At 43.0% G+C, this 16,748-nt stretch overlaps 1 protein-coding gene across 1 annotated transcript; it reads left to right on the forward strand.

Annotated features, from left to right (window-relative positions):
* Positions 1-3,902: 3,902 nt before the first annotated feature.
* On the forward strand, positions 3,903-16,482 carry ETNPPL (ethanolamine-phosphate phospho-lyase; the record flags this gene model as incomplete). The annotated part of the gene is made up of 13 exons (XM_079534334.1): positions 3,903-3,970; positions 5,237-5,355; positions 5,497-5,656; positions 6,475-6,549; positions 8,315-8,408; positions 9,446-9,562; positions 11,210-11,292; positions 12,283-12,508; positions 13,347-13,501; positions 14,074-14,163; positions 14,363-14,493; positions 15,410-15,477; positions 16,351-16,482. The coding sequence occupies 13 exons, from the start codon at positions 3,903-3,905 to the stop codon at positions 16,480-16,482; spliced, it is 1,518 nt and encodes a 505-aa protein (XP_079390460.1).
* Positions 16,483-16,748: the final 266 nt, after the last annotated feature.

The following is a 16,748-nucleotide window of genomic DNA, read 5'->3' on the forward strand; positions in this document are numbered from 1 at the left end:
TTGTTGCTTTTCTATGGAAGAGGGAGAGTGGTTCTTCATTCTGTTGCAGCTGTACTGTCAAGAAACAAACAAAAAGCAAATTGGAGCTGGATGTTGGGCCCTCAAATCGAAGCACAGCTCTGGGCCTGCCCAATCCTGACACTGTGTGAATGTGTTGGATGGCTTTTTTTTCAGATATTTACTCTTTAGGAACTTATCCCATAATAGACCTAGTTTCAGCAGTACACGTATAGGCTATCATCACTTCGTTAGCACAAGGTCAGCTGTTCTGCACATTTCCAGCCTTTGTTTCCTCTCTCAGTTCCATAGCTGCTCTGTTGTTCACCAAGCTCTGTCTGCAGCATATGATTTATTTCCAGTGTGGTAGCAAACCACAAGCTCTGACTGCTGCCGAAGCTACCTCTCAGTAGATTTCCCATTCAGGGATGCTACTGCCTCCCTGTTACTTTTCAACATCAGACTCCCTCTAAAGTCAAAGCTCAGTTAACCCATCTACTATAGACTTTTTCATCCTACTGCACTGATGGGATGTTGACTCGACTTTTCTCTGGCGTCTGTTCCTTTCAATATCCCTCCTTCATAATTCTGTGACATTCTGAAGCACCAGAAGGCTGCACAGAAAATCCCTGCCACTTCTCCCTCTCATTTGTAATGGAAGTTTTAGTTAAATTAACATATAAAGGTCGTTACTCACATCCAACTCTGCTTTGTAGACCTACTAAACCTGCTGATCCTTACCCGTTTATAAAAAGGAGTCCATGGCAATCAGAAGAGGAAAACAGAAGTGTCCTTGTATGTCCCTACCTCACCCAACTTCACCTGGTGATTCATTTCTAATAACCACACAAAAATAAATGTTACTAAAAGGACAACACAAGGACCTGACAAAACCTTCATGTTCCAGCAAGTACTAACAACCACACCCAAATAAATGTGAAAAACAAAACAAGGGAATGCCAAACCATTCGAGTCATGTTCCCACAAACGCAGTCTTTCCATTTTCCCAGGGTTATGAACTCATCTGCTTTTCCATTGAGGTCTGCTGGTTCCCAGTCTGAGTGCTCATAAGACATTTTCTCCCTTTTCCATCCGTAGGAGAAAAATGTGCTGCTTTGAAATGTTTGCTGTAAAGTCAGAGCTTAGATGTTTCACATGCACAAGTGCGTGTGTACATTTGTATGTGTGTCAGTATACATGGACTGTATTTTTCAGGAAAATACCATACACAAACCTGCAACAGGAGAGCATGTTCTGCCAGTGTAGCTCTACTCAGTGTGCTGCAATTTGCGTCTGAAGTCACATCAATTAAGATGCAGGTCTGTGATGTGCATATGCCAAGACATAATGTTCGGTACTAATAAATACTCTTATCATTTTTGTATGTACGGATTACAGCGTGGCTGAGTATTCCAAGCAATCATGAGCTCTTGCTGGCATCACCTTTTGTCTAGCTGCTCCCTCCTGGAACAACAAGTACCTGGCAATTTTTCATGTGCTTGTAGGAGTTCTCCTGCCTGTGGCACAGTCAGAGTGTTGAGACGTAACCGATTCTGCCTGAGGTAACATACATAAAAATAAACATGGCGTAACAATAAAAGCAAACAAAAATATCAACTCTTCTTATTATGATATTCATGAAGTTGTGTGAATATATTTGCCCTTTACAAATGCAGAACTGCAAACACTACTGGCACGTTCAGCACTGAAATGATTTCTCTACAAACATCATTCAGAAAGCAGAATGCATGCAAATGGCTCTGGAAGGTAATGCTGGCTGCTCCTGCAAAGGGGCAGTGGGCACCGCGTGCCTGCCTTTATCTTTCTGAGAAGAAACATGTCATCAGCATGGGTCATTTTCCACTGACCAGCTATAATGGATTTGCCTTTCAGAATGAAACAGCAACGTGCGGTTTTCCAGAGGCTCACCAACTCTGAAGCAGTATTTAGGGAGAGGAAGTCATTTTACTGTACACTTTGACTTGCTTGTGGTAGCATTTCCTTCTTTTCATCCTCCATACGGGGAGACAGGAAAAAACAAAATTTTCAGAAAGTGAGCAGAACGAGATGGAGAAAGCAGTACATTTACTTACTTAAAAAAATATGTAATAATAATCTTCTATATTATGGAGAAATATGTGTTACTCCACAGCATCATGGCAACAGGTGGAAGGGGCCAGAAAGGACTAAAAAGCTAAATAGTGTGCTGGGAGTGGGTGGCAGCCCTGTGTGCTAGGCAGGGTCTTTCTGCTAACTGTGGGGAAAAGCCCTTCTCTGCTCTACATGTGAGACATGGCAGCCTGACTCTTGACTTTATCAGAAAAGTGTGCAAAAACCATCCGTCAAGAGGAAAAGGCATTTTTGCTGATGCATGTCCTTCTGTGGCTCTGAAGGAACAGGTGCAGGAACCTGCCTCGTACCAAGCTAGTTCCTATCCCACTCTGAACTCTTCTGATGAACTTGAGTATGCTATCAGTTGCTAACACAGCATCGTTTTGCTAAAGCTGGAACAAAGGCCTGATGTAAGCACGACAGGCCAGTGGTGCACGCTTGAAAAAGAGCAGAACGGCATCTTGCATAGCCCTTACATCTTTTTGGGGCGCAGGCTTTCTGAAACAGCGAGACGGGGCAGGACGGTGCAAATAGCTGCTGCTTCCCAGCACCAGCAGTGGCAGCAGCCCTGGCGGAGGGACGCGCTGTCCCAGCACCGACAGAGGGCAGGCGGGCACGGGGTGTGGGAAAAGCGGTCGTCCTGAATTTCCTCCCGACGTCGGGATCGCAGTTAGATACAGTGTCTAACGCACACAGCTAGAACTTCTCAAAGTCCTTGCCGTATCTCTGGCTCTGAGGATGAGCGGCTGCTGGCTGTCGAGGATGCGGAGGTGTAACTGCTGGGATCTCTGCCACCTGGGCTGCATTTGCTTTGCTAATTGGTGACGTGAGGCTGCTGATTGAAACAGGCTGTGAAAGCTGGGGAACTTCAAAATTAACACTGGCTGAAGAAAATGCCTGTAGGATATAAATGCTGCTGCTCGACTAGAGAAGCTGGGAGAAAAGTGGCTTACTTGGCAGAGATATAAAAATATCTAAAAATATGAAGGTATGTGTCTGCACCTCCAAGTACTGGGATGACTAACTTGGTACCGACCCAGAAAAGACAAGTTGCAGCAGCACACAAAGCTGTGTGTGATTCTAGACATCCTTTGACTGCACAGTGGGGCAGCAGGGAGGTGGATGTAGGTTTTGTGGTTCAAGGAGCTCCGGATGGTTTGTGGGTACACCATGGCAGAGGGGAGGTAAAGCTAAACGGTTCTGCCAGCAGCTTGGCTTGCTGTGTGGAAAAGCAATGCCTCTTAGTGTCATTGCCTCTTTCTCCCACGGTCACCAAGGGTATCCATGAAGGAATGCCAGACTGTACCATCCCAGGTCTGAATCAGTGCTGTGGGTAGCAGGGGAGAATGGGACTACTTATAGTTAAGTGCTGCCAGCCCTAAAATAGGATGCACCAGTGCATCAGAATACCAGGACTATAGCCCCGTGCTGCGTATGAGTATGCTGTTACAGATTCTGGGAGATGGAGCAGAACTGGGAAGGTGCTTGAATTACGGCCCCAGTTTCGAGTGAATCAATTACTCAGGGTTACCCAAGCGTGCGCTGTGAAGAACGAAGGATGGGAGGAGAGCAGCCCGCTTTCGCTCCAGGGGCGAGGCTCCCCGTCTCCCTTCTGTTCGCTGCCTGCCAGCTCTCATCGCCTGGCACTGCAGGGAGAGGAGCAGAGCGGGGAAGGAGGAATGGAGGGAGGGCACAGAGGGAGGGAAAGAAGGAGGGAAGGAGGAGTGGTTTGGCGGGGCTGGCTCCGCGATAAGAGGCGGGGAGCCCCCGGGCTTTCCGTGGCGCGCCGTGCCATGCCGGGCGGGATGGAGGAGCGCTACAGCAAGGCGGAGACCCTGGCGCTGCGGAAGAAGCACATCGGGTAGGGGCGGCGGGGCGGGCGGGAGAAGGGCTGTGCCATGGCACTCTGCTTCCGACAGGCAGGTGAAAAAGAAGCTGAGATTGTTAGAACCAAACCTGGCTATTTGCTGATGGCAGCCTAAATACTGCGGGTGTATAGAAAACTCCCTAAAAAGTCACAGAGAGTGTGGACTCATAAAGCATGCACATCGTCCCCTCTGTAGGGGTCGGCTGCTGAGGGTGCTTCCCTGCACGAGCTCTGTTGGGTAGATGCCAAAAACCTCCTGCAGAAAGGGCTGGCACGGAGCAGAAGAGAACACTGTCATCCAGAAATGCCCCATAATAATGATGCTGATGAAGTGTGCTTCTCATAAAGTGTAGCAGAGGAATAGCTGAAGATAGCAGAAAAGATCTATGTAACAGAAGTGTGGGGTGTGAGAAAGAAAGCAAGTGGGTTTTCTTTCTAAGAGTTACCTCTGGGCTTTACAGGGTCCCAATCTCAATAGAGATGATACATGGGATATGTGAGGAGCACTGCCTGGGTTACCTGGAAACAGATGTGTTTACTCAAGGCCATATAAACACTGCTAAAAGTTTAGAAGGCTTTCATTCTGCTCAGTAATGCCATTCAACATAACTCCATAGCTGCTGTGTTCTCCACAGGGGCAAAAAAATGTTTGAAGAGTCCCTTGGATCTGCTACGAGGAACCTGAGTTCTGCTGGAAGTCAGCGTGATTTGTGTGCTTACAGAAAGCTGCTTTTAAGAGTTTTGCTCAAAGCAGTTGATTTCAGAGATAAAGAGATTTCAGGGCCTTCTCAGCACCCGTGAAAGGCGAAAATAAAGCCTGCAAGGAGGCAGTGTTTTGTTCCTGAAGGTGACCTCTGTAGCCACTGTGGCTGTTGTGTAAGGAACTTCTGGCTATAGCATAAGACAATTCTTAACAACTTTGCTTTAGTCCCAGTGAGTTTGCTGGCTGGCTGCGTCCGTGAGCCGTGCAGACAGAAATGCAGTGGGACCTATAGGCACCTGGATAGGCTTGCAGCCATTGTGCTCATGAGGACTCTGCTAGACAAGAGCCATGCCTTAAAACGCCCCTGGCAAGAGCTGCTCCTGGTCCCAGGCATGGGCAGTTCTTCTCCACCACCTTCTGCTCCCAGACAATCTTCAGAGAAGGAAAGCAGCTCTTTCCCTGTTTCCAGAGCTGCAGCAGATAACCTCCCACCAACCCTTTGGGAGGGGGAACTCCTCAAAGAACTAAAATGGTGTTATTTTGTACAATTTTTTTAGGCCTTCCTGCAAAGTTTTCTTTGCCAAGGACCCTCTGAAGATAGTGCGTGCTCAGGGCCAGTATATGTTTGATGAGACTGGAGAAAAATACTTAGACTGTATCAACAACGTTGCACATGGTAAGCAGTTTATCTTGTGCTTCACGTCTAATAGGAATCCTAACGCACTTGTTTCAAGTGACAAAATGGTCACAGCTCTTTCCTCAGTCTCCTTTTGAGGTTCAGTGACTGTTTGCTAGTATCAACTGTTTTCTTCTTTAGTTGGCCACAGTCATCCCTATGTGACAAAGGCTGCAACAAAACAGATGGAACTGCTCAATACAAATTCCCGGTTCCTGCATGACAACCTCGTTCAGTATGCTCAGCGTCTTACTGCTACCCTGCCAGAGAAACTCTCTGTTTGCTATTTTGTTAACTCTGGGTAGGTCTGCTATTTTTATTTATTTATTTATTTTTAAGGCTGTTTTCTTTGTGTTTAAGATGAACGTTCAGAAGAGGTTGGTCCAAATCTTAAACCTGTGAGAGGGGGGCTTAGTAATAAATGACACAATTATTTCCAGTAGCGACTGATTGAAGGACTTAGTACGACGGCTCGGTGCAAGAGAGCCAAAGGATGGAACTGAAGAACATCAGACAAAAAAAGGTGGGGGGAATGGACAACAAGAAATGCAAATTCAGGCAGCAAATTAGTGAACGCTATGTTTAAAGGGACACACAACCTTGGAAGCAAGTAGCTCTTTCAGATGGTCTGTCCAATCTGTGATCACGGACTCTGCCCAACAGGCAGTAGGAACTGGGGCTGCTGTAGATCAGGCTGGAAGCCTGGGGCTCTCAGCTGGAGCAGATATGTGTCCTCCACTGCTGGATGGTGCGGGGAAGGATGGAGCCATTGCGGAGGTACACGCAGGGCTGGCATGTTCTGTAGCTTTTCAAAGGCTTGCAGTTGTGTTGCGCTTCCAGCTGCTGACTGCACTGCAAAGTGGTCTCATTTGTATCAAGAGGAGGGAAATGTGTGCAAGCAAACTGGGGGAGTGAAATAATGCATCTCTTTGTTTGTTGTTTGTACAAAGGGCTGGTTTTGATTCACTGTCTTAAATGGTGTTTACAGTCTCAACCTTAGCACTGTATTCTGTATAGTAACAGAGCCTGCTGTGTCTCAGGCCTACTCTTCTGTGTTAGAACAAATTTTAACTGGGAGCCCTTCCTCACTGTGTTGTGGATGTCTTTGCTACTATGCAGGTCTGAAGCAAATGATCTGGCTTTACGACTGGCTCGGCAGTACCACGGACACCAAGATGTGATCACCCTTGAAAAGTAAGTACACAGAACAGACTGCAGATGCAGCCATCAATTCCTGCAATTACTTCAGAAGCAGCTTTGCAGCAACCCGCTGCTGCTTGTACTGTCTGCTGAAAGAAAGGCTTTCATAGGAGAAGAGGCCAGGAAATAAGTTTCCCTTTTCCACATTTGATAAACACAAGTTCTGAAGATTTGTAAGAAACAGAGATTGTCAGGCACCTGTTACAGGGATTTCACACAGAGCATCCCAAAGCAATTCAGTCCAGAGGCTTGGGAGTCACTCTGAAACACCAATGAGTGCTCTAGCCCACAGGATACTCTGGAAAAGGGCTTTCTGCCACACTCTGCTGGATGTATTTCTTTATGATAATCATGAAAGTCTTTTCAAACCTAAATGATTCTAGGATTCAACAATTCTAAATAAATAAATATATACTTCATGGTTAAGAAGAAAGATCCTGGAGCTCTGCAATGCTCTGTTGCTCCGATGCTCAGCTCTTCTCCACTGAACACAGGAGTAAGCACAGGAGATTGAGCAGCCACAAAATCAGGAGGAACTGAAAAGGCTGTCAGTCATGGAAAAGGTGGTTGACCATGTCTCTGGGTTTCCCTACCTTAGATGGGGGTGTAAGGTTGGTTATGCTACTGTTGGGCTCTAACTTTTCCTCAACCTCTGATCAGAAAGTCCAAGTAGAGAAACTGCAAGAGCACATCTTTACCTGAACAGCAGAAGGCTTGTTTCACCCAGCTGCAGTCAGATCACTGTCGGCCCTCCTTGACTTATACAGCCACAATTTGGAGCCACTGCCAGTAGCTTTAGTAAGGAGAAGCTGGTGATGGTGCTGGCTCAGTTATTCTGTTTGACTGCAAGGTCTTGTCTTCCTGAACACAATAAGGTATTTCTTTGCCCCAACTCTCCAAAGCTCTGCAGAGTATTGCTACATCTGTGGGCCCGGGGCACAGACTATTTTCTGTCCTTTCTTTGGCTCCACTGGCAGATTTTGATGACTGACAGGAATTAAGAAGAGACCAAAACCCTTTTGTACACTATTTCTTCTGCAATTAGATTGTGGCATGTCTTCGGGGTTCAGGATTTCTTCGCATCAAGCTCATGGCTAAATGGAAGTGTTTGTTCCTTGAATGAAGCTACTAAATATTATGAACTTATGTTCAGAAGGCTGTGCTTCCTAATTTCTAAGTCAAGCTGACCTCAGTAGTAACCACTTTTAGCGTAATTATAAGGCTTTTGTTATTCCTCCTTATCCTGAGATTGGCTTCGGCCAAACAGACAAGACTGTCGAGCCTTTGGGGCAGGTAGTGATGAGCTGCTGCTGTACAAAATACGAATCTTCTGCTGCAGCACAAACTCTTAAGAGCCTTTGCAGTGTTATTGGTGTCTACCTCAGAAAGCTTGAGTAGGCTAAACTGGGGTCTCTAGGCTGGAAGCGAGCTATTGCTCATAATCGGTGAGGGCAGCTGGTGTTGCAACCCAGGGACAGCATCTTTTTCTGTCCTTACACTTGCAGCTGATTTAATGCAAGAAAAAATCCTCACTCCTGGTTCCTAGCTTGCTAATTAATTAAGTCAATAGCAGTTTCATACTGCCTTGAAAAAAAGATTTAGTGAATTTAAACCAAGATCCCATCACAAACATTTCTACAGTTGCATCTATCTGTTGCAGATACAGTCTATTAGTCTGGTTTATTTATGGGTATAGTTGTAAATTTAGCTCTTCTATGAATTTGGAGAAAAATGACTTCAACGTTTAACACTCATGCAGTGCTTACCATGGCCATGTTACATCTCTGATTGACATCAGTCCCTATAAATTTAATCAGCTGGGAAAGGACAGCAAGAAGGAGTTTGTGCATGTGGTAAGTGCGGTTTTTGGTTTTTTTGTTTGTTTGTTTGTTTGTTTTGTTTTTTCTTGCTTTACATTGTTATGCCTCTTATGCAGCACATTCTGTTGCTCGCTTCTGGGTGTAAATATACTTTCGTTCTGCTTTGCTGATGCCAGTGCACATGCACTTGAGTGTCAGTGGCTTTAAAACAACAAAATTGCTTGCTTTTGTATTTCAAAGACAGTACTCAGCTGTGAAGCTGAATTCCTTCCAGTGCGACAAGTACCCTGAGTCACTGGCCTGTACAGATACACAGTTTGAAGAAGGTAGCCGATAACTCTTGTGTTAATTTGGCTAAAAATATGCAGGGATTTTGAGTCTATTTCCAAAAACCAGAAAGGCAGAGCACGCGTGTACACACAGTTCTGGGCAGAGAGCTCAGGGTGACCATTGTACTGTTTGATTTCCAGCCTAATCTTGTATGTTTTACCAAACCAAAATTCTCTCTTAGAGAAGTACACCAAACTGCAAAGAGGTGTTTCCTATCCAGACTTCTTGGTGTTAACCACGCTGTCAGATTAGTGCCCTCTTTTCTATAATGGTTCCGTTTCTTTATTTATGGAACTTCTTCCAACACTGTAGACGCTTGAAGTTCACTCAGATTACTTCCTGTGATGAGAATGCTGAAAATCAAGTGACTGATTGGAAAACCCACTTATGCAGTTGCAGAAATGGAACATCCTGCAATAATCTAAAATAAGATGAGAGACGAAGACATGGCATTATGTCTTAGGCTAGAGGAGGGATGATATTGAAAAGGTGGATAAGTTAAATGGCTTTCAACAGTTGCCTTCAGTTGTACTGAATACATTACAGGACTGCCTTTGTGTTTAGGCTCCTCTACGTGTATTTTTTGTAATTCCATTCAGAAACTGAGACTGTGCTGGCTCTTATCTGCATGGAAAGACAAAAGTATATCCTGTTCCAGAAACGCAGAGCAAGAGAAAAGAAAAAGGAAGTAAATGCTTCACAGAAAGATGGGCTTTTAAAAAAAATTTTGGTCTTTTCAGGCTCCTTCTCCAGACATCTATAGAGGAAGATATAGGGAAGATCACCCAGACCCAGCAAGCGCTTATGCTGAAGAGGTGAAAAAGATTATTGAGGAAACGCAGAAGAATGGACGCAAGGTGTGTATCTTGTGCTCTAGAAATGCTGAAGTTTCATCTCCTAAGTGTAAAATGGGGGCACGAAACAGGAAACTAAAGATATACTCCTCTACTTAGTTTCCTTTGTGTTCAAAATGTGCCATTTTTCAACCAGATGTTCTTATCATAATTTCTCTAGGCACCAGTAGACTGTGAATATGTTAGGGCACAGCTAGGCTTGGAGGTAAGCTGAGGAACTACACCAAAAATTCTAGCAAAGATATGTAAAAGTGTCAAGGATGGAGAAAATATGGTAGATAAAACCTTGATATTACAGTTTTGTCTGCAGTAGCTAAGATGACTTTGGAGTCATTTAAAAAGATCAGTATTTTAATCACATGATCTTGATTTAAAAAAAAATAATAATAACTGTAAGCAGGGGCTGCTTACAATGTGTGTTAATATTTTGTACAAATGCACTAGCATTTTGGGACATTAAGGTCTTAATTCAACGCCCCACATTCAGTGGAGGTGGGAACATGTTCCCTTTTAGTCCAATGGACTTGTATCACTCTTAATTTTTTCATCAACTTTTTTATTCTCTACTAACGGATAGTTTTGTGTTTGTTTGTTTGTTTGTTTTCTTCCTTTGTTTCCTTTCTTTTGCATATTTCTTAGGTTTTGGTGACATAACCTGTGGCAGGACAAGTTGTACTAAAGGCTAAGCCTCACATGCTATGGAAGCTTCGTACTCTTTGGCTGTAGCATGCCTCTTCAAATATAGTGTACGATTCTTTACACATTACTGCTCGGCCTTGTTTCCAGGAAGACTGCACCAACTCAAAGAGACCTCTTGATGATCAGGGAGGGGTTCAAAAGTGGTGTGGGGATGCAACCCCTTAAATAGCAGACTTATGCTGAGACTTTTGGGTAATATTGTATCTCTGCTGCATAGGCATGTTGACACGAAACAAATTTTGTTGTTCCAGTGTAACTGATCCGCTACTTTTGCCCTTCTTGACTTGAAATAACTTTCTTTTTCATTCCTAGCAACTGGAATTATTTCATCTGTCGATCTATTTATTTATTTATTTATTTATTTCTCCTCTTCTGTCAATTGCCTCATGCTGATATTTCACTTGTTTAGTTATTTACATTAGACAGGGGTGCCCAAAGCATAGCCTCGGGTCATCTTCTACCCGGCTCTGCCTGGTGTTTGAGATTGAACAATTAAGTTGATGCGTACCTGTTACTGAAGTGTTCTGGCGTTAAGCAAGTTTTTATTCATCTCTTGGAGAAAACTGTGAACATTGTTGTGTTTCCTCCTGTAAGTTGTAAATTAAATTACAGAGCTCCCAGGAGCCTGTAGCTGGTGTCCGCTGACACCAGCAAGCATCTCCAACTTCAATAGCAGTAAGATCAGGGATTAATGGAAGCCCTTGTATTCTCATCATATTGCAAAGGCGACCCTGGCTACAGCGATTTGGGCACCCCCTATTGAAAAATGAGTAAGCTCTCTAGCTGTAACTTCTCAAGAGCCCTCAACTGTCCAACCCAGTGTGTGATTAAATTAGGGCACACACTTTAACGTTTATTTCTAGACTGTTAAATATTTGTGCAAAGGCCGAACAGATGAACATAGCTCTTACCTGAGTTTGGTTTTCGTTTTTTTTTTTTTTTTACTTTCAGATTGCTGCCTTTATAGCTGAATCCATGCAGAGCTGTGGAGGCCAAGTAATTCCACCTGTGGGCTATTTCCAGAAAGTGGCAGAGTATGTACATCGCTCTAGAAGGGCATACCTGGAAAATTAACCACAAATATGTTTTTCACTATGGGCTAATCTAATCAATTCAACTATGTCCCTCACGTGTTCTTGTTCTGAAGAGTATGATCCCACTTCTATTTTCTATGGGACAGTAGCTGACTAATTCTTTTAGCTACGTAATTGTCTATGTTTAACGTTCTGCGTAAGTTTGATGGAAGATAAAGTTGAACCATCAGAGTGGTAGCCCTGCAGTACAATTACAGTCCTCCTATTTTCCATCCAAGTATTAGCTAATTTTTTTGTTAACAATTAGTCAACTAAATATTTTATCAATTCAAATAAGTATAGCTCTGCTTGACAAGTTTCCAGTCACTGTTGCACATTCCAATTCTGTATTGTCACACTGAAGGCAAAACAATTGGCTTGAAATTCATTTGAAAATATTTGAAAGTCATTCAAATCCAGCTATTAAAAAAAAAAAAAAAAAAATAGCTGTGTACATCTCAGAAATCTCAGAATAAGTGATCTGTATGCTTACTAGGGCTTGAGTAAGAGCCAGGTCAATGAAGCATAAGTAGAGCTTGAAGTATTTGTAGTACTACTTGTAGTGCTCAAGTAGCAAAGGAGTGCTCCTACAACAAAGGGGAAACTCAAGTCACTCTGGATCCAGATGTCAGACTATTCCTGAAAGCAGAGTCCTGGCAGCAATCTTTGGAATAAGAGAGGAAGAACCAAGCTATTCTTATACAGACTGATGGGATGTATGCCAGGGGGCTTGCATGGTTATACAGCTTCTGAGCACGGTTGCTAGAGCACCAGCACTGAAGTTCAGTACCGAATTATATTTCAGCAGTCATGTTCTTTCTTTTTTTTTTCTTCCCTAACTTGGTTTCACAGTAGAGATTTTCTGTACTGCAGACATCCTTGTTTACCTAATTTACCTATTCAAAATCAGTTTGCACAGTCAGTCCAACCATCCATTCTATTTATTTTCAGGTATGTGCGTGCAGCAGGTGGTGTATTCATAGCTGATGAGGTCCAGGTTGGCTTCGGCAGAGTTGGGAAGCATTTCTGGGCTTTCCAGCTGCAAGGTGAAGATTTTGTGCCTGACATCGTCACCATGGGAAAGCCCATTGGCAATGGCCACCCTATGTCTTGTGTGGTCACAACAAGGGAAATTGCTGAAAAGTTTGGTGCCTCTGGACTGGAATATTTTAATACAGTAAGTTTGTATGTGAAGGTTTGTCCTTTTTGTTTGTTAGTTTACATTTAGCAGTTACAAGTTGTTCAAGTCATTCTGCTGACACCTGCATCCTTCATTACATCATGTTGCTAAGAGCTGGAGTTAGAGCCAGTCTAATATTTGAAAACAAATAGACCAGCACTAGCTCTCTGGCAAGTCATGGAGCTCAGCTTCTATGCATACAGATAAATTATACCTTAACTCCCTTTTCTCCCTTGTTTCCTCTGAAACGCTGACCATGTAACACTTCATTATCCAGGACTGGATCAGCTATGAGTGCTGTGCAGGTGGGATTAGGTCCTGGAAGAATTTGCTGTGCAGCTGTCACCTAACAAAACTGACCCTCTACCAGGAAACATTTGAGTGGCATGCTTGCCACAGAGGCGCAGTTTTCTTCTTATTTCAAATCCTCTTTTCTGCTCCTGTGACTTCTTCCCAGCTGCCATTAATTCCCCCTGCTTTCAATGGAGCTTATATGGTACAGTTCAGGAAACCCCAGATCCATAACCCACTGCCCTTCAGAGGAGCACTTTGTCTGCATACGTAATCAGCAAACCATGAGAGCAGCCTGAATGCTTGAGCTGTGAAATCTTCAAATTACTGAAACCTGAAGCGATGGAATGGGGAGCTCCCTTCCTTGGGCTTTGCAACGCTGCCCATGGGGAAATGTCTTTCGCAGCTTGCACAGCACAAAATCTCAGCCTCCTTAAGCTTTTCTCACTACATGTCACGTAGGAGAGGTCAAGCAAAAGATACAGGAGTAGACACAGATGAACATTTCTGATGGGTTCTGTTTTCCTGTTGTTTTTACCATAAGTTTGGAGGTAATCCCGTGTCTTGCGCTATTGGTTTGGCTGTACTGGAGGTAATTGAAAAAGAAGATCTGCAAGGAAACGCTACACGTGTAGGAAGTTACCTCCTAGAACTGCTGGTTGAGCAAAAGAAGAAGCATCCCTTAGTGGGAGATATCAGGTAGGTGTTTCATGGCTGTTAGGTGTTTTAGAGAGATGATGGGAATATCTGCAAGTCTGGGGTGAAGGGAACACAGAAACAATATGCCATGATTTACACGCCACTCCTTCTGAAATTGGGCTACCCAACATCAATACTGCAAAGAACTTATTTTACAATAAATGTTCCCATTCAGCTGTTTAGCTGGGGAGTAAGTGTAGCCTAGAAAGGCTCTGGGAGTAGATAGGAGAAAAGTCCATCATCACAGAATAGTCCAGTCGTCAGCACACTCCTGGGATGATGGAAACCTCATTCAAATCTTCAGATCATTTCCTTTGGAGATGTTGGTGTGGGTTCCCCTCACCTCACCTTAGTATCATGATAGCCACCTTCAGTTTTGCCTTCGTTTTTCTTCTTGGTTTTCTTCTTGTTTTTTGCTACCTTTCACAGCACTCTACTTTGTGGTTTGCAGGTTTCTACAGAAAGAATGTAGCCTTAATGAGTCAGCTGAATTTATTCAGAATCAGCTGTTAACCCACATTATCAGTATGAACACAGGATTTTATCTTTCCATGTTTTATTCTCTTCTCCAGAGGCGTTGGATTGTTTGTTGGTGTGGATTTGGTGAAGGATCAACAAAAGAGAACACCAGCTACAGCTGAAGCCCTTCACCTCATTTACAAGTAAATATTTTCTAAAGACTGCGTACAGCGATCAAACCCTCCTAATATTCCCAAGTAGTTACTCATTAATTTCAGTTTAAATTCATGTCGCTTGTGATAGCATGGCATTAGAAAAATTTTCAGAATTGAACTTTGCCTAAAGGACGGAAACCATGTAGTTGTGTAACTGTTTATTAACATATGTTCCCTCTTTCCACAGGCTGAAAGAGCAGAAAATCCTTCTTAGTGCAGATGGACCCTACAGAAATATACTAAAATTTAAACCACCAATGTGTTTCACTATGGAAGATGCAAAACATGTAGTGGAGACAATTGATGTACTTCTCACAGGTATGTATGCTTTAACGTCCAAAAGAATACTCTGTTCATTTCCAAATAACACATGGGGAACACCAGCCACAGTGCCATAATGCAGGCCATTACATGTCAGGAGAAGTAATTACTTTCTGTGCTTCTTGTCCAAGCTGCTGTTCTCAATGTCACTTATGCTAAACAAAGTTTTAGAAGCCTCGTACATACTTGATCCACGCTTTTTAGGCTAAATCCCGCTCTTGAGTCTTCCTCTTACAGACTTGTTTTCTTTTGTTTTGCATATTTTATTTTGATTGCACAAACTGAATGGTAAAGAGCAGATAAAGTAATTCACTAGAGGCCTGAAAGACATTACTGAAACACTGGTAAAACTTTCCATAATGCTCTGTTTGGGCTTTTCATTGTTTTGTTTTTTGTGGTTTTTTTTTTCTCTAAACTGGCTTTCTTGAGCACAATTGCTTGTCTTGCTCCAATTTAGCCTGAAAGTCTTCAGGCTCTACTTATCTTCTACCTGGAGACCAATCCAGGGGAAAATAACATCAGGTTATTTATTATTAATAACATACTATTAGCGTAAGGGCTTTCCAAGCCCAGTCTGAGTTGAATACTCTCTTCTCCTGAGATTAAAACAACTGGAGATAGACTGACACAAATTTGCTGGATAAAGGCAGGCAGGCAGCTCTGAAAGATCTGTCTTGAACCCCTGTGCTAAGCTGCTATGTTCACTCTAAACTCTCACAAGCTACATGTCCTCATACATTAATCACGTTTCCTTGGGAAAATGTTTTAGGAAGTATTCATTATTCTTCAGTCACTCCCCTGTGGGATAAATGCACAGAGCAATAGTTGATGGGGTACTCTTTTCCTCCGGCCAGCTGTTAAAATGACTGTGCGCTCACTTACTCTTGGTTCTTTTAAATTATTTTTTTCTTAGAAATAGAAGAGGCAACTGGAATGAAGACAGGAAACGATGTATCTACAAACGTGCATTGTAAAATAAAAGTATGTTTTGAATTTTTATGGAAATTTTAATCAGATAGATGTTTGCTGAAACAAATGATTTTAGTTGAGTACTTTTTGGTGGTACGAGTGGCTCTGTGCATTGAAACTGAGCTCAGAACATAATCTATTACACGAAACCTGAGAGGATTGTGTTACTCGGGCAGATCTAAAAAGAGCTGATAACACAGACCTACAACAAGAAACGTTTTATAGACAAACCCATTGCCTTGTCTGCCTTGCATATATGTAAACAAGACCTACCAGACTTTGGGCTGCACACAACTGTGAGCTCTAAGCAGTCAAGAATTTTACTCATTCTAGGTACTGAGTGCTGCCAGTGGATATTTGACCTTCTAAGCCTGCCTTCAACCTGGAAGAGTTCCAATTTTTACAGTGTTCCAAGGACTTAGTTTCCACTATAGGTCTTTGAGTATGAATGGTTGCCATGCATTCAAATTAGGACTTCTTAAGTTGCAGCACTGGCTTTGGACGAATCATATATAATTTCTCACACCCTTAAAAATACGTATCATCCACTGTGCCATAGGAAAGCTCACTGAGGTGTTCCTTGGTGAGTTTTCCATTGATGCTGCAAATGGCAAGGATGCAATAGCTCAGCTGTCTAGGGAGGACTAATTAAGGCAGAGATCGTATGGATTACTGGCTATCCAGACAGCGCAGATGAATCTAGATTTTGGGTACAAACTGTCTGTTATTAGCATTTGTACATTCAGGTCAATCTCTTCCAAAGGCAAGAAGTTGCGCTACTAAAATGGAAGAGTCATGCAGAGTTTCTTAATGGAAATCAAGCTCAGTTGGCTGCATGTTGAAAGTTTAGCATGACACTTCATTGATATTTTGTTTGTGTTTCAGGCTAATGAAGGAAGTCCTCAACCAGAGTCTGCAACTGAAAGCACCAGCCATTTGAATGGAGCTGCCTGCAGACAAGAAAACGGTTTTTATCCTGAAAAACACTCAGTGCCAAGTAAAACAATAAGGACGTGAAGAGAGAGAGTTTTCTTGTTCAGATTGAATTTATTTCCTATTTGTTTTTGAGATGAAGAGTGCAATAGTGCTAGGATCTGTTTGGAGCTTTGTGCTAGTACCAACTAGCTTCATTAGGAGTTTAAAATACATGTTCAGATATAGAAGAAATGTACCATGTGGTCTGAAAGCTGTGTGTGACAGAACAGGCAAGTGATACTTTAATACCTTGTTGCTGATTGAAGGCTTGACACTGGTAAACAATCTGCTAAATTGAAGGATTTAGT

The sequence above is a fragment of the Tetrao urogallus genome (genome assembly GCF_951394365.1).
Source record: "Tetrao urogallus genome assembly, chromosome: 4".
NCBI lineage: Eukaryota > Metazoa > Chordata > Aves > Galliformes > Phasianidae > Tetrao > Tetrao urogallus.